Source organism: Heptranchias perlo, chromosome 1 (assembly GCF_035084215.1).
Source record: "Heptranchias perlo isolate sHepPer1 chromosome 1, sHepPer1.hap1, whole genome shotgun sequence".
Taxonomy (NCBI): Eukaryota; Metazoa; Chordata; class Chondrichthyes; order Hexanchiformes; family Hexanchidae; genus Heptranchias; species Heptranchias perlo.
In genome coordinates this window covers 10,960,476-10,978,199 of record NC_090325.1, presented here as the reverse complement: position 1 = coordinate 10,978,199, position 17,724 = coordinate 10,960,476, and the positions used below count along the sequence as shown (strand labels likewise).

The 17,724-nt window shown below is 45.5% G+C and overlaps 2 protein-coding genes across 3 annotated transcripts in view; both read left to right on the top strand.

Annotated features, from left to right (window-relative positions):
* LOC137316523 (dedicator of cytokinesis protein 2-like) overlaps positions 1 to 17,724 on the top strand; it is a 1,021,473-nt gene that overhangs the window by 890,315 nt on the left and 113,434 nt on the right. For both annotated transcript variants that reach the window (XM_067980505.1, XM_067980471.1), the window contains exon 36: positions 7,350 to 7,390. In XM_067980505.1, coding sequence (XP_067836606.1) covers positions 7,350 to 7,390 — 41 coding nt within the window. The remainder of the gene's footprint in view (positions 1 to 7,349; positions 7,391 to 17,724) is intronic.
* On the top strand, positions 12,673 to 14,371 carry LOC137307252 (heparan sulfate 2-O-sulfotransferase 1-like). Its single transcript, XM_067976722.1, has 3 exons — positions 12,673 to 12,685; positions 13,727 to 14,189; positions 14,302 to 14,371. The coding sequence occupies exons 1-3, from the start codon at positions 12,673 to 12,675 to the stop codon at positions 14,369 to 14,371; spliced, it is 546 nt and encodes a 181-aa protein (XP_067832823.1).

The following is a 17,724-nucleotide window of genomic DNA, read 5'->3' as shown; positions in this document are numbered from 1 at the left end:
CCTGAGGTGGTGAAAGGCGCTATATAATTGCAAGTCTTTCTTAATCAATTCTTATTACATTAGAAAGAACATAAAAGTAGTTTGTTCAGAAACAAAATGGTGCTCACAGATAACCTTCCCAAACTATGCCAGTCTGCAAGACTTCGTATCAGGTCCCAGTTAATTGTTTATTCAACAGCTCAAGAAAGCCCATTGAGACCACTCAACCGAGGTTCACGTTTGGCACCAAGTTGATGACAGTTGTAAAACGCACTACCGGATCTGTGATAAATCTGGGACCGAATCGACAAAATTAATGAGCACCTCATTAAAAGCCGGATAATTGGGGATCCTTCAAAGCGCTTGCACTCGGTGACTACATCTGGCCATATGCTGGTTCAATCTCCACCTCTTGATTGTCCTTCATGCTCTTCGATAGAGATCTTGTTTTTTTTTTCTCTCAGTGATTCACTAAAAGTCGCGACGCAGGTTAATAAGGACATAAAAAAGGCAAACCAAGCACTAGAGTTCATTTCTAGAGGGATCGAATTGAAAAGTAGTGAAGTTATGTTAAACTTGTATAGAACCTTGGTTAGACCACACTTGGAGTACTGTGCACAGCTCTGATCTCCATATTATAAAATGGATATAAGGAGAAGGCGCAAAAAAGATTCACAAGGATGACGCCAGAACTGAGAGGATATACTTATCAGGCAAAGGCTGAACAGGCTGGGGCTCTTTTCTCTCGAACAGAGAAGGCTGATGGTTAACCAGGTAGAGGTCTTTAAGATAATGATAGGGTTTCACGGTGATGTGTTGTCCAATATAGATGTTCAGTGAATGTTGGAGTTTGATGACCTAATGATGATGGTGATGGTGTGTCCTTCAAATCTTTGATGGTCCACTGTGACATCACTGGAAGTCAAACAATAAGAAAAAAATAAGAAAGATTTGCATTTCAAAAGCACCTTTCACAACCTCAGGACGTCCCAAAGCATTTTACAGCCAATGATGCACTTTTCAAGTGTAGTCACTGTTGCAATGTAAGAAATGTGGCAGCCAATTTGTGCACAACAAGATAAATATTGGCCAGGACGTCGGGAGAACTCCCTTGCTCTTTTTCAAAATAGTGCCCTGGGATAGTTTACATCCCCTGAGAGGGCTTGGTTTAACATCTCATCTGAAAGACAGCACTTCGGACATTACAGCACTCCCTCTGTACTCCACTGAGTGTCAGCCCAGACATTACGCTCAATTCCAAATGAGGGATTCAAATCCACAAGCTACTGACCCAGAACTGAGTGCTACAAGCTGTTAGGAAGGGGCTTTTCCATAGCAAATAAAAATACATAATTAAAAGTATAAGACCAACATCACCAAAAACAGATTAGGTGGTCATTTATCTCATTGCTGTTTGTGAGACCTTGCTGTGCGCAAATTGGCTGCCATGTTTGCCTATGAGACAATGGTGCCATGGGATCTGTTTCATCCATCTGACAGGGCAGACAGGGCTTCGGTTTGATGTCTCATCGGAAAGATGGCACCTCCGTCAGTGCAGCACTCCTTCAGTAATGCGCTGGAGTGTCAGCCTCGATTATATGAGATTTATATCAAATCCCTGGAGTGGGACTTAAACCCACAACCGTTTGACTCAGTGGCGAGAGTGCTACCCACTCAGCCAAGGTGGACACCTAAAACAAACCTCTTCATAGGAACATAGGAACAGGAGTAGGCCATTTAGCCTCTCGAGCCTGTTCTGCCATTCAATGAGTTCATGGCTGATCTGTGACCTAATTCCATATACCCACATTAGCCCCATATCCCTTAATACCTTTGGTTAACAAAAATCTATCAATCTCAGATTTAAAATTAACAATTGAGCTAGCGTCAACTGCCATTTGCGGAAAAGAGTCGGTGTCTGTGGAATTGTACCTCAGTGAGCGTCAGTGTCTGTGGAACTGTACCCCAGTGAGAGTCAGTGTCTGTGGAACTGTACCCCAGTGAGCGTCAGTGTCTGTGGAACTGTACCCCAGTGAGCGTCAGTGTCTGTGGAACTGTACCCCAGTGAGAGTCAGTGTCTGTGGAACTGTACCCCAGTGAGAGTCAGTGCCTGTGGAACTGTACCCCAGTGAGAGTCAGTGTCTGTGGAACTATACCCCAGTGAGCGTCAGTGTCTGTGGAACTGTACCCCAGTGAGAGTCAGTGCCTGTGGAACTGTACCCCAGTGAGAGTCAGTGTCTGTGGAACTGTACCCCAGTGAGCGTCAGTGTCTGTGGAACTGTACCCCAGTGAGCGTCAGTGTCTGTGGAACTGTACCCCAGTGAGAGTCAGTGTCTGTGGAACTGTACCCCAGTGAGAGTCAGTGTCTGTGGAACTGTACCCCAGTGAGTGTCAGTGTCTGTGGAACTGTACCCCAGTGAGAGTCAGTGCCTGTGGAACTGTACCCCAGTGAGCGTCAGTGTCTGTGGAACTGTACCCCAGTGAGAGTCAGTGTCTGTGGAACTGTACCCCAGTGAGAGTCAGTGCCTGTGGAACTGTACCCCAGTGAGCATCAGTGCCTGTGGAACTGTACCCCAGTGAGCGTCAGTGTCTGTGGAACTGTACCCCAGTGAGAGTCAGTGCCTGTGGAACTGTACCCCAGTGAGAGTCAGTGCCTGTGGAACTGTACCCCAGTGAGAGTCAGTGCCTGTGGAACTGTACCCCAGTGAGAGTCAGTGCCTGTGGAACTGTACCCCAGTGAGAGTCAGTGCCTGTGGAACTGTACCCCAGTGAGAGTCAGTGCCTGTGGAACTGTACCCCAGTGAGAGTCAGTGTCTGTGGAACTGTACCCCAGTGAGCGTCGGTGACTGTGGAACTGTACCCCAGTGAGTGTCAGTGTCTGTGGAACTGTACCCCAGTGAGCGTCAGTGTCTGTGGAACTGTACCCCAGTGAGAGTCAGTGTCTGTGGAACTGTACCCCAGTGAGCGTCGGTGTCTGTGGAACTGTACCCCAGTGAGTGTCAGTGTCTGTGGAACTGTACCCCAGTGAGAGTCAATGCCTGTGGAACTGTACCCCAGTGAGAGTCAATGCCTGTGGAACTGTACCCAGTGAGAATCAGTATCTGTGGAAGAGAGTTCCAAACTTCTACCACCCTTTGCGTGTAGAAGTGTTTCCTAGCTTCACTCCTGAAAGTCCTGGCTCTAATTTTTAGACTGTGCCCCCGAGTCCTAGACTCCCCAACCAGCGGAAATAGTTTCTCTCTATCTACCCTATCAGTTCCGCTTAATATCTTGAAAACTTTGATCAAATCACCCCTTAATCTTCTAAATTCCAGGGAATACAACCTTAGTTTGTGTAATCTCTCCTCGTAATTTAACCCTTGGAATCCAGGTATCATTCTAGAAAATCTACGTTGCGCTCTCTCCAAGGCCAATATATCCTTCCTAAGGTGCGGTGCCCAGAAATGAACACAGTACTCCAGGTGTGGTCTAACCAGGGCTTTGTATAGCTGTAGCATAACTTGATTTCTAGTCCTCTAGATATAAAGGCCAGCACTCCATTAGCCTTTTTGATTATTTTCTGTGCCTGTCCATGACATTTTAATGATCTATGTACATGAACCCCTAAGTCTCCTTGGACCTCCACTGTTTCAAGCTTTGCACCATTTAGAAATTACTCTGATCCTTTTTAGGTCCAAAGTGGATGAGCTCACACTTGCCTACATTGAAATCCAAATAATTAGAAGCCACTTTTTTTTAATTGCTGTGTGTCGAAAGCTGTGAAAATGGGTTTCTTTATTTATTAAATATGGTTTTTGCTGGCTCTTCAATGTGCTCCTCAGAGTCCTTCAAACTCAGCAATGCATTGAATTTTTGATAAGATTGCTGCAGCTCTTAGCCAGAAGATAGGCAGTGAGCCATGGCTTACGAGCGTGCTTTATATTTCGAAGGAGAAATGAACCAGTGAGTTTCTGAAAACCGCAGGATCAAAGGAGAGTTTAAAGCCTTTAGCAGTTCTGATCCCTTCAGTCCTGTGTGCCCACTACAGACTTTTTATTCAATGAATCATTAGTACCAAACAAAGATGGGACCTTTGAGACCAATGCAACGATTTAAAAAGGCCAAGCACTCATGTCTTCAAAGCTTATAGATAGGAATATGCTAATTAAATACACAAAGTTTGAAGGGCCTAAAGCCTACTTTTTCTCGATTTAGACCATGTTAGTATTGGGTTGGAATGGTGGGGGGAGGGGGAAATGATGGAGGGGGGTGGGAGTGGGAGATGCTGTCCCACGAGCGGTCTTTTGGTAAATTTGTTTCCTGGATTGAATCATTGGGGTGGGAATTCCTGCAGGCCCGTTTTTAGGCCTGAAATTGGGTGCCAGGCATGGAGCTTGAGACCCAACCGGCAGGCCCGAGGCCGGCCTGAAATTGGATCCTGGGGCCTCGTTAACGTTATTTGGGCGAGCATCAAACTTAAAAACAAAATACCTTTTTGGTGGCGGCCGCTTTAAGTCATTAAATGCAAAAGGGGTTGAATAAATTCGCCCTGGGCTGGGTCGAGAGAAACGGGCGAGAGCGAACTCGTTTAGCTCTCCGCCCGGATTCCTCAGTGGAAAAGAAAATCGGACGGAGCGCAAAGAACGAGCCGCCGATTCACTCTCGCCCATTTCGCGCTACCGAGCCCAGGGCGAATTTATACCCCCCAAAAGTGCTCAGCCCCTTTTTAACTACCAAGCAGGTGGACGGTTAAAATCACCCGCTGGATCCTCCAAGTAAATTTAGCTGAGGAAGGAGGAAGCCTCCGAAAGCTTGTGAATTTAAAATAAAATTGCTGGACTATAACTTGGTGTTGTAAAATTGTTTACAATTGTCAACCCCAGTCCATCACCGGCATCTCCACATCAAGTAAATTTAGGCCTCCCCTGCCCCGGGTCCCACTCCCGTTCCCTCCTGAAATCTCCCTCCCTGCGACTTAACTCCCGCCCACACCCGCCAGGAAGCTGATTGGCGGCATTGCGGTTGAGGCCCGCGAGATAAAATCGCCCTGGCCTCACGCTGCCGAGGTCAGGGAGTGCGTTTTTTGGCGATCGCCCAACCGAGTCCGGCTGCCCGTTAAAACTCCCCCTCCTTGAATGTGTGAACTCAGCGTCTCTGCTGCGTTGAGCGCCATCTTGAGCGCCCGTGTTTTCACCGTATGATAACGTCTACAGTCACGTGGAGAGCTTCTATTCAGGATTTCATTTGGTTCTTATATCCCCCTCCAGCAGTGCCCCCCTAACCCCCAGGAGTTGTCAAACTGTGAGGGGAGAGAAGAAAAGTAAATAAATATGTTTTTTTTTTTGTTTTCGCAGAGGATTTTTAGCCAAAGAGCTGGTATTGACTGGAGAATGAGTAATAACACTGAAATTTAAAAAAATGATGGCAGAAATATTTCAGAAAGTAGCCCCGGGTTAAGGTCGCAAGAAGTATTACTCAAACACAGAGTTTGATAAGTTGCCCAGTGACTTTTTTTTTTGAAGTTTCTTGTCAATTTTTTCCCCCTGAAGACATTGACTCCTTAAAGGGACACACGGTTCCACCAGCATCTGTCGGTGCCTCACAAAAATCCATTCTTGCGTGAACCATGACGGCGAAGCTATCCGACTGTGGGAGGCATCACAGCCCGGCCCGACCCTGCCCTTACCCTATATTTCGCACGCATGCGCAGACGCGTGCCCTTGCTGGATAGCAATCAGAAGCAGGAACCCTGGCTTGATTTTGCCCTCGCCCTAATCCAGAGGCACTGAGTCTAACTGCAGCATGTTTGCTGAGATCAGCCAGCTTAGCACAGCCTGCAGTTCCGGTCTGCGATCTTCCTGATGGCCATGACTCAGCTACTCGCTGGATAAATTTGCTGAATCCTTGGAGGGAGCCAGGTTGCGATTATAGCACAATTTTTCTCAGTTCATAGTGTCATGGTAGGTACAGCACAGGAGGTGGCCATTCAGCCCATCGTGCCTGTGCCTACTCTTTGTATGAGCTATTCAATTAGTCCCACTCCCCTGCTCTTTCCCCATAGCCCTGTAAATTTTTTCCCTTCAAGTATTTATCCAATTCCCTTTCGAAAGTTATTATTGAATCTGCTTCCACCATCCTTTCAGGCAGTGCATTCCAGATCATAACAACTCGCTGCGTTAAAAAAAAAATTTCCTCATGTCGCCTCTGGCTCTTTTGCCGATCACCTTAAATCTGTGTCCTCTGGTTACCGACCCTTCTGCCACTGGAAATAGTTTCTCCTTATCAAAACCGTTCATGATTTTGAATGCCTCTACCAAATCTCCTCTTAACCTTCTCTGCTCTATTGAGAACAATCCCGGCTTCTCCAGTCTCTCCACAAGTCCCTCAACCCTGGTACCATTCTAGTAAATCTCTTCTGCACTCTCTCTAAGGTCTTGACATCCTTCCTAAAGTGTGGTGCCCAGAAATGAACACAATACTCCAGCTGCGGCCTAATCAGTGTTTTATAAAGGTTTAGCATAACTTCCTTGCTTTGTACTCTATGCCTCTATTAATAAAGCCCAGGATCCCATTTGCTTTTTTAACAGCCTTCTCAACTTGTCCTGCCACCTTCAAAGATTTGTGTTCTAATGAAAGGTCTTTGACCTGAAACGCTAACTCTGTTTCTTTCTCCACAGATGCTGCCTCACTTCCTGAGCTTTTCCAGCATTTTCTGTTTATATTTCAGATTTCCAGCATCCTCAGTATTTTCCTTTTGATTCAAAGATTTGTGTACGTGCACCCCCAGGTCTCTCTTTTCATGTACTCCCTTTAAAATTATACCATTGGAGAATGAAAGAAAGAACTTTCATGACCTCAGGACGTTCCAAAGCGCTTTACAGTCAATGAAGTACTTTTTGAATGTAATGTTGGAAACACGGCAGCCAGTTTACGCACAGCAAGCTCCCACAAAGAGCAATGTGATCATGACCAGATAATCTGTTTTAGTGATGTTGGTTGAGGGATAAAAATTGGCCGGGACACTGGGGAGATCTCCCCTGCTCACCTTCAAAATAGTGCCTTGGGATCTTTTACATTCACATGAGAGGGCAGACGGGGCCTTGGTTTAACGTCTCATCCGAAAGTCGGCACCTACGACAGTGCAGCACTCCCTCAGTACTGCACTGGGAATGTCAGCCTGGATTTTGTGCTCAAGCCTAGTCAAGGCTTTTGGTCTTTACGGAAAAGTAGGCCGAATCATGGGCTGTGATCCCTAAAATAATGGACCGATCCCAAAATCTCACATGATCTAAAGCAGAGTTTGATTTGTTCGGTCATTGTGAAGGGCTAGCCCTAATGACTTGTTTTACTTCTTAAAAGGTCTCATTTTTGTTTTTTCTTCCCCATTGCAGAATTTCTACAAAGAGATCGATCGAGAAGAAATGTACATACGGTGAGTGTGAAATACATTGATCTTCAATCAATCGGGTCCTTTCGCTTTGATACATTCTGTGGTCGTCAAGGTGAGGAATGGCGGCCTGGGGAGTCGATATGTCTCGCAGTTCTGTCACCTGGTTTGAGAGTGTGCAGAACGACTCTGTTCTGGCCATTCAAGAAGAAAGAACTTGAACTTCTATGGCGCCTTTCACGACCACAGGACGTCCCAAAGCGCTCGTGCTACGTTGGACGTCAGCGTGTCCCACGGTGCATCGGTGTCCTTCTACCAGATCTGCTCGCTGTGTAATTACATAGAATTACATAGAATGTACAGCACAGAAACAGGCCATTCGGCCCTTGTCGACATTTATGCTGGAGCCTCCTCCCTCCCTACTTCATCTCACCCTATCAGCGTACCCTTCTATTTCTTTCTCCCTCATGTGTTTATCTAGCTTCCCCTTAAATGCATCTATACTATTCACCTCAACTACTCCTTGTGGTAGCAAGTTCCACATTCTAACCACTCTCTGGGTAAAGAAGTTTCTCCTGAATTCCCTATTGGATTTATTAATGACTATCTTACATTTATGGCCTCTAGTTTTGGACTCCTCCATAAGTGGAAACATCTTCTCTACGTCTACCCTATTGAACCCCTTCATAATTTTTAGAGACTTCTATCAGGTCACCTCTCAGCCTTCTATTTTCTAGAGAAAAGAGCCTCAGCCTGTTCAGTCTTTCCTGATAGTTGTAAGCTCTCAGTTCTGGTATATGCCTTGTAAATCCCAGAAGTTTACAAGGCTGCGAGGGGAGGGGTGGGGGGAGGGGGAGGGAAGAAGCATTTTGTCAATGATGCTCCAGACATCATGGTGTGGGGCAGGCTTGATGGACCAGCTGGTCTTTTCCTGCCTGTCAATTCTGTACATTCGTGATCTTTTTTGCACTTTCTCCAGTGCTTCTGTATCCATTTTGTAATCGGGCGACCAGAACTGTACACAATATTCTAATCACATGGGTTACAGAGATCTAATGATGCCCCTGTTTGTACTGCACTTTAGTTATTAGATTTTGGCAAATTCGTTGGGAGTTATAATCTCTGCCACAAGAAACTGAGCAGCCAAACTCTGAATTTGAATTCAGTTTTGGGTTTAAATCTTGGAAATTAAAAGCTGGTCTCAGTAAAAGTGACCATGAAGCTGCTGGATTGTCATAAAAACCCATCTGGTTCACTATTGTCCTTTAGGGAAGGAAACCTGCCGTCCTTACCCGGTCTGGGCCTATATGTGATTCCAGTCCCACACCTGAGTGGTTGACTTAACTCTCCTCTGAGTTGTATCAAGGCAACTAGGGATGGGCAACAAATGCCAACCTCACCAGGGATGCCCAGAATGAATAATAATTTTTAAAAAATCAGATTGGGCTCCATGCCGCTGGGCTAAAAAGTAAACTAAGGTCACTCTTCCTACATATTATATAGTGACTCCTACTAGAAAATGCACATGTGCGGACATCGGGCGCGAGCAGAATTGGTCTCGGCTTTGATACCGTCATCCCATGGTTAAATAGCCCATGAACGCTCACTGCTTGGAATCACATGTGGAAGAATGGCCACCTGCCAGCTTCTTGTGGAGCTGTATACTAGCAAGAGTCAGCACCTTCAGTAGAAGAGCAGCGTAAATTGGAGGAAAACAATTAAATATTGTTCGGCCCTAGCCCCAGGTGTTCGAGATCTACTTTCTTCCCACAGTGTGCCTCCCTCTATCCCCTGTGGAGAAGCAGCTGGCCTTTTCTCAACACTTCCCCTGTGAGGCACCGCCATCTTGACTGAATCATGTGAGGGGAGAGATCTCCCAGATCAAAGGCACTCTAGACAATTGCAAGATCCATTTCTGGACCTGATCTCCCAGACCAAAGGCACTGTAGAAAATTGCAAGTTCCATTCTGGACATGGTCTCCCAGATCAAAGGCACTGTAGACAATTGCAAGTTCCATTCTGGACATGGTCTCCCAGATCAAAGGCACTGTAGACAATTGCAAGTTCCATTCTGGACATGGTCTCCCAGATCAAAGGCACTGTAGACAATTGCAAAGATCCATTTCTGGACCTGATCTCCCAGACCAAAGGCACTGTAGACAATTGCAAGTTCCATTCTGGACATGGTCTCCCAGATCAAAGGCACTGTAGACAATTGCAAAGTCCATTCTGGGTAACTCAACATCGACCAAGCATTGAACCTGGCGCTTTCCTGATCTGCATGACTTGGCTATCACCCACTGAGCCGTGGAGGGAACTTGTTCATGCTTTAAGGTCTGACTTTGAACCGGAGTTATTTTCGGCCATCCCCAAAGCAATGGGTGAAGGAGCTCCTGATTCAGAGCAAAGAAACAGTCAACTCCCGGGGGCCACTTCATTTTGATCACTGTGCATCGAAAGGACCGAAGGCAGACGGACTTATCCCAATTGTTATTACTTTCCATTGTCGGAAGGATAATGGCAGGTCCTACGCATGCTGGGCTGCAGAAACTAACTGCTGGTGTTTGTCATTAGAAACCTGGATGCAGCTTTGCAGCCATGAATACTACATGGGACACAAGCAGCGTAGCAAAGGTCCTGACAACCATCAGATAATTTCTTCACCGAGATAACATTTCAGAAGGATTAAGTGGCAGCAACTGTCAGCATGGAGCTGAGCAGAAACCCAATGAGCTCGATACCTTTGCATTTGAAATCCGTCCACCGCCAAGCTTTCTCTTGTAAAAATTCCTCCCCCTCTTGTTCTCTCTCCAGATGTCGCTGACTGGTCTGAGTTACGGCTCCACAGGGTGATGGCTACAATCTGGAAATTCCCAAGTAGCCAATCATTCCAGCAACACCTCGATTTTAAAATTCCCATCCTTCTGTTCAAATCCCTCCATGGCCTCGCCCCTCCCTTATCTCTGTAACCTCCTCCAGCTGTGCAACCCTCTGCGATCTCTGCGTTCCTCCGATTCTGGCCTCTTGTCCATCCCCCAATTTCCTTCGCCCCTCCATCGGCGGCCGTGCCTTCAGCCGCCTAGGCCCGTAGCTATGGAATTCCCTCCCTAAACCTCTCCGTCACTACCTCTCTCTCTTCCTTTAAGACACAGCTTAAAACCTACCTCTTTGGCCAAGCTTTTGGTCACCTGTCCTAATATTTCCTTACGTGGCTCGGTGTCAGCCTTTGTTTGATAACGCTCCTGTGAAGCTCCTTGGGACGTTTTACTACGTTAAAGGTGATGTTTAAATACAAGTTGTTGTTGTTTTGTTTGAGCCTAGACAGTGAGTATTGCCAGGCCATTTGGCTATGGAGAGGCATTAGACCCCTGATGCTGTTCTCATTTCTTATCCACAAATGTATGCTTTCCGTCAGGGGTCTCTCAAAGGATACCTGGCTGATATCATTGCTGATTTTTCCTCTCCTTAGCCTAGAGAACTTAGCCTGAAGCTAATTGTAGCGCCCCATCACTCCCAATGAACACTCAACGCAGGCTAGCGATTGAACGTGGGACTTAAAATTAAAGGTACAAACAAAGCACAGGGGTTTGTTTCTAGTGGAATAGAATTGAAAAAGCAGAGCAGTTATGTTGAACTTGTATAGAACCTCGGTTAGCCCACACTTGGAGTACTGTGAACAATCCTGATCTCCAAATCACAAAAAGGATATGGCGGCATTGGAGAAGGGGCAAAATCAATTTACAGGGATGATACCAGAACTGAGAGGTTGTACCTATCAGGAAAGATTGAACAGGCTGGGGCTCTGGGAAAAGAGAAGATTGAGGGGTGACCTGCTAGAGGTCTTTAAGATCATGGAAGGGTTTGATAGGGTAGACGTAGAGAAGATGTTTTCGCTTGCGGGCGAGTCCAAAACTAGAGGCCATAAATGTAAGATTGTCAATAATAAATCCAATAGGGAATTCAGGAGAAACTTCTTTACCCAGAGAGTGGTTAGAATGTGGTACTCGCTATTACGAGGAGTAGTTGAGGTGAATAGCATAGATGCATTTAAGGGGAAGCTAGATAAACACATGAGGGAGAAAGGAATAGAAGGATACGCTGATAGGGTGAGATGAAGTAAGGTGGGAGGAGGCTCATTTGGAGCATAATCACCGGCATGGACCTGTTGGGCCGAATGGTTACTGTGCTGTAAATCCTATGCATATCTATGTAAATAGTAGAGTACAATTAGAGGATATCATATACAAAATTCTGGCTAGCCCTCAACTTGGCTACTGTATCCAGTGTTAGTCACCAAGAAGTAACAGGGACATTCAAAACCTGGAGGCTGCAGAGAAGATTTCAAAATCATACGGTGTTTTGATTGAGTAAGTAGAGAGAAATTATTTCCAGTGGCAGAAGGATCGATAACCAGAGGACACAGATTTAAGGTAATTGACAAAATTAGGGGGGAGAAGAGGAGAATTGTTTTTTTTTTAACGGAGCGAGTTGTGATGATCTGGAATGCGCTGCCTGAAAGGGCGGTGGAAGCAGATTCAATAGTAACTTTCAAAAGGGAATTGGATGAATACTTGAAACTGAAAATTTTGCAGGGCAATGGGGAGGAAGCAGGGGGGAGTGGAGTGGGACTACCTTGACAGTAGAACGAGAGGACATGGGTTCAAACCAGTGAAAATCAAAGTAAGGACAAATGTCAGGAACTTCTCTTTTATATAAGAAGTGATCAATTTACGGAATGAACTCTGAGTAGAATAGTGCAGGTGAAGACTCTGGAATCAGTGAAGTAACAGTTGGATGCTGTGATAGGGACACCATAGATGGAGGGTCTTAAATGGGCCAAATGGCCTTTCTCATTCATATCTGTCTTGTGAATAGATGAGGATAAGGCTAGAATACAGTGCTCTTTTAATTTAATTTTGTATTTGGTTGAGGTGGACCTTTCTCAGTCCTGGAGTACAGAACCACTATTTGTTTGGCAGCCGATCATGGATTATGCATCCTTCCTGTTTTCATTATTGTTGAGAAACTTTGATGAAGGAGCCGAGCCCCATAAGGGGAGATAACAACAAGGTCGAAGAGAGTAGGAGAATACAGTGAACAATTCAAGTGGAGCAATTGAGTAGTGTCTTTCCCATTGCCCCCAAACTGTGGAACTGCTCACCTTCCTCAGCCTTTACTGCCGCTTACCTTCTTCAGGAATCTTAAAACCCGCACTTGGCATCACTAATTCCTCATCTGCCTTTAGTGGTGTTTTACCTATGGGCCTCAGCCGATCACCTTGGTTTCTCTGTTTTAAAAAAAAGTCCTGTATATTGTGTAAAGAAGAGATGACTGAGGGTGGTAAGGTGTTACACCATTGAAGATAAGTAATTTGATGTCCTGAAAGGATGATTTTCAATAGCAGATGGAGCAACGAGTCCTGATTTCAATACGTGATGTGGAGATGCCGGTGATGGACTGGGGTTGACAATTGTAAACAATTTTACAACACCAAGTTATAGTCCAGCAATTTTATTTTAAATTCACAAGCTTTCGGAGGCTACCTCCTTCCTCAGGTGAACATCGTTCACCTGAGGAAGGAGGTAGCCTCCGAAAGCTTGTGAATTTAAAATAAAATTGCTGGACTATAACTTGGTGTTGTAAAATTGTTTACAACTGATTTCAATACAGTGAGGATTGGGGTTGCCAACTCTCCAGGATTGTCCTGGAACCTCCAGGAATTAAAGACTAATCTCCTGGACACTGCTGCGAGCAAACACCCGGTAGCAAATTCAGAAGGTCATTAAAAAAAAAATTTGTGTGATTTTTTTTCATTATCTTTGAACACTTTCGTTTATTGGTTATAAAAATATTGGAGCTAGGAAATAAGGCTGTTCGACCAAGAGGGGTGGTTGGAGATGGGAGGTCATGTGATGAAACCTCCAGGAATACCAGTCCAACCAGGGTCGGCAAACCCTAGCAAGGATGCGGAGAGGAGGAATGGCACATAGGATGGCATACTTGCAATACTCATAGAACAGCGGGGAAAGCTCAGAAGAGAAAGAACCAGTGAATTATCCATAAAAAAAGGGAGATAACAAAGGTTGTGAGGCTAGAAGTAAGGAAGGATTACCAATTCTGTGATAAGCTTCTCCTTGTATCCTGCCCAGAAGTTAAGGAGAGTTGCTCAAAAAGCTTTCCCAGATATGGGAACGGTATTCGAGTCTGGTGCTGTTTTCTGTTTAGTCATTTGGCTCGGAGGAGAGGTGGCTTTGCATCTTGTCCCTGTTACAAATGTAAGAAAGTTTGCAATCAGAAAAGGCCATTCTGACCTATCAAACCCTCTCCTCCCACAGTTCTTGCACAATTCCTTCCATTAAGGCCTTCCCCACCCTATCTAAGATCGCTATACTCTAAATGTGGCATTTGTGATTGTGATGTTGTTCCTGGAGAACCAGATCCAGAAGCTGGAGGATTCTCGGGGAAAACCGGAGAGAGCAATTGCAATGCATGAGGTCAGAGAAATTGAACAGCACCACACAATGGACAACCCGAGGCAAGACCAGGGAGGAGATGGGGAGGGTGACATAATTATCCTTTACAACCGTGTACCTAAAACCGCCAGCACTTCTTTCACAAACATTGCTTACGACCTGTGTGCACAAAATAAGTACCACGTCCTGCATATCAACACAACCAAAAATAATCCTGTGATGTCTTTGCAAGACCGAGCAAGATTTGTAAAAAATGTTACTACATGGAAAGAAATGAAGCCAGGATTTTATCATGAGCATGTAGCATATCTGGACTTCACAAAATACGGCGTGATAAATAAACCTATTTACTTAAATGTAATTCGGACTGCAGCGGTTCAAGAAGGCGGCTCACCACCACCTTCTCAAGGGCAATTAGGGATGGGCAATAAATGCCGGCCTCGCCAGCGACGCCCAAATCCCCTGAACGAATAATTAAAAAATAATTGAGCGACTGGTGTCATACTGGTGTCCGCCTAACTACCACAGAAGGCTGTGGAGGCTAAGTCACTGAATATATTTAAGAAGGAGCTAGATAGATTTCTAGACACAAAAGGCATCAAGGGGTATGGGGAGTGAGCGGGAATATGGTATTGAGATAGAAGATCAGCCATGATCATATTGAATGGCGGAGCAGGCTCGAAGGGCCGAATGGCCGACTCCTGCTCCTATTTTCTATGTTTCTATGAAACAGATCTATTAATATCGCCATGGGCCCATCAGTGATGGAATGGACAGCATATATTCCCATTCTCCTCACGGTTTAGAATTGAACCATTGACGGTTTAAAGCAGTGGTACGAATGGATTTTTGCCTGTGTGGAATTGTTTTTAATTACTATTCTTATAATGCTAGATTCGGCATTTAAGGAGTTAACTCACAAGACTTAATTTTTTTTTAAACAGAAAACCGTCCGCCTAACTTCTTTATCCAGAGTAGTTGTGAGAGTGTGGAATTTGCTACCAAAGGGAGCGGTTGAGGCGAATAGCATAGATGCATTTAAGGGGAAGCTAGATAAGTACGTGAGGGAGAAAGGAATAGAAGGGTATGCTGATAGGGTGAGATGAAGGAAGGTGGGAGGAGGCGCGTGTGGAGCATAAACACCAGCGTAGACCTGTTGGGCCGAATGGCCTGTAAAATTCTATGCAATTCTATGAACCAGCCTGTTTGTCTATTAGGTGATTTTAAACCCCAGGAATGGGTGGGTTGGGGGCGGGTGGGAGTTGAAAATAGTTGTTTTCTTGGTCGCAACTGCAACCCGGCTTTATTTTCGGGTTTAACGTCGGCGCAGAAAAGTACAGGCTTCCCACTGGGAATGCAAAGTCCGAAAATTTTACGGCTGCAACCCAAAAAAACAATTATTTTCAACTCCCACCCGCCCCCAATCCACCCATTCTGGGGGTTTAAAATTATCTCCTTTGTGTCCTCCTCGCAACTTGCTTTTCCACCTATCTTTGTATCATCAGCAAATTTGGCCACAAGACACTCTGTTCCTTCATCCAAGTCATTGATATATATTGTAAATAGTTGAGACCCCAGCACTGAGCCCTGAGGCACCCCACTAGTTACAGATTGCCATTTTGAAAATGACCCTTTTATCCCGACTCTTTGTTTTCTGTTAATTAGCCAATCCTCTATCTATGCCACTATATTACCCCCAACACAATGAGCTCTTATCTTGTGCAGTAATCTTTTATGTGGCACCTTATCGAATGCCTTTTGGAAATCCAAATATACTGCATCCATTGGTTCCCCTTTATCCACCCTGCCCGTTACTTCCTCAAAGATCTCTAATAAATTTGTCACACAAGATTTCCCCTTCATAAAACCATGTTGACTCTCCTTGATTGTATTATGAGTCTCCAAATGTCCTGCTACTACTTCCTTAATAATGGATTCTAGCATTTTCCCAATGACAGCTGTTAGGCTAACTGGTCTATAATTACCTGCTCTCTGTCTCACTCCCTTCTTGAAAAGGAGTGTCACGTTTGCGGTTTTCCAATCCGCTGGGACCTTTCCAGAATCTAGTGAATTCTGGAAGATTACAACCAATGCATCTACTATCTCTGTAGACAGGCCATTCGGCCCAACTGGTCTATGCCGGCAGTTATGCTCCACACGAGATAAAGCAACTTGCATTTTTTCCCTTTGTTTTCATAAACCGGGGATTGTAGGGAAATGTATATTCTCAACGTGAAAAGTGTGTACTGGCCATTCACATGAATTACTTATTAGTTCAAAGGCTGTGTGTCATCTTGATAAAAGTGTTTATTCAGTCGTTTCCACAAACAAAGGAGAAATCCTATGGTGGCACATGATATATTCTATTATAAATGCCCGGATCATACTGTTGTTTATCTAGATATTGGGTAGTAAAAGTGCACTCCAGGTGATAAGGGCATAAGGTCCATTTATGGGAATGACCATTGACTTTGAACCCAGCCTTTCCTCACCTCCTGGCTCCCCAAAGCCTCTCCACCACCTACAAGGCACAAGTCAGGAGTGTGATGGAATACTCTCCACTTGCCTGGATGGGTGCAGCTCCAACAACACTCAAAATCCTGGGTCAAAATCCTGGGTCAAAATCCTGGAACTCCCTTTCTAACACGGACTGCAGCGGTTCAAAAAGAGGGCGGCTCACCACCACCTTCTCAAGGGCAATTAGGGATGGGCAATAAATGCTGGCCTCGCCTGCGACGCCCAAGAATGAATGTAAAAAAACTGTGACAGCGGCAGGGAAGGATGCCATTCGGCCTATCATGTATGCCCCAGCTATCTACCAGAGCAATGCAAACCTAATCACACTGCTTCACTCTCTCCCCATAGCCCTGTATCTTTCTCTGCTTCAAATGATTTTTTTAGACTTCTCCCTAAAAAGATGCAATGGACCATCGCTTGTCACTTGGTGGTTCAGGGAATCTCACGTCCCTCCCTGCGGGAGTGAGATCGGGAATTCAACGAGATGGCTACTTGGATTTTGGTGGATCACAAAGACCTTGGAGACTGTTGGCATTTATCCCTTGTGCTAAGTATTTTGTCACTTTACAAACAGTGGAGAATATTGGCAAGCTGAGCTGGCAGGGGATAATGAGGCAATGGCGGAGCTCACAGTACCAGATGGTCTGTGAAAATTTACAATTATGATTTTTAAATCTAAATAGCGACTCTCACATTCCAGTGCTTTATGCATGAGACACTCTGGGGATTTACGTGTGTTACATTTCAGTGATATGATATTCTCTGCTCCTCGTCTCAAGAGAAGGCAATCTACTGCTTTAAAGGAAGCGAGTTGTTTCGTTTTAAATGCTTACACTGAGTCCCTTCACGAACACTTAACGTGTTCCTTTGTCTGGTGTTTCAGCTGAGGCATTAATCCATTTAATTTGAACACTAGCATTAAAATAACGGGCAAACTCATTTAGTTGAAACACGCTAAGGCCTTGATTTTAACTCAGGGCGGGATTGGTGCGTGCCGGGGGGGAAGGGGGGTTGGGGGGGAGAGGGTGGGGGTCGTCGAGCGACAAACTCGCATGTCGAGGCCAGGTGAGATTTTAACTCCCGGGCCTCGGTTCCAGATTCAGGCTTCGACTCCCGGCTGGCCGGTAGGCGGGGGGTTGGGAATTCAGGTGGCAGGAGGCCGTCGCCAGCGACCTGCGGGAACGGTCACTGACGGTCAGGTAAGCGGTGAGGAGACGGGTGAGGGGTGGTTACCAGAGGGGTTCCCAATCGGGAGAACGGGTGGAAGCCCGGGGGCAAGGGAGGCCCAAGGTTTCCTTGTAGGGGCCCAAAGGTGCACCTCCTGCCCATAAGCCGACGAAAGAAAAATGCTTAGAACTTACCTTACAGGGCCTCTCCTGGCCCTCAATC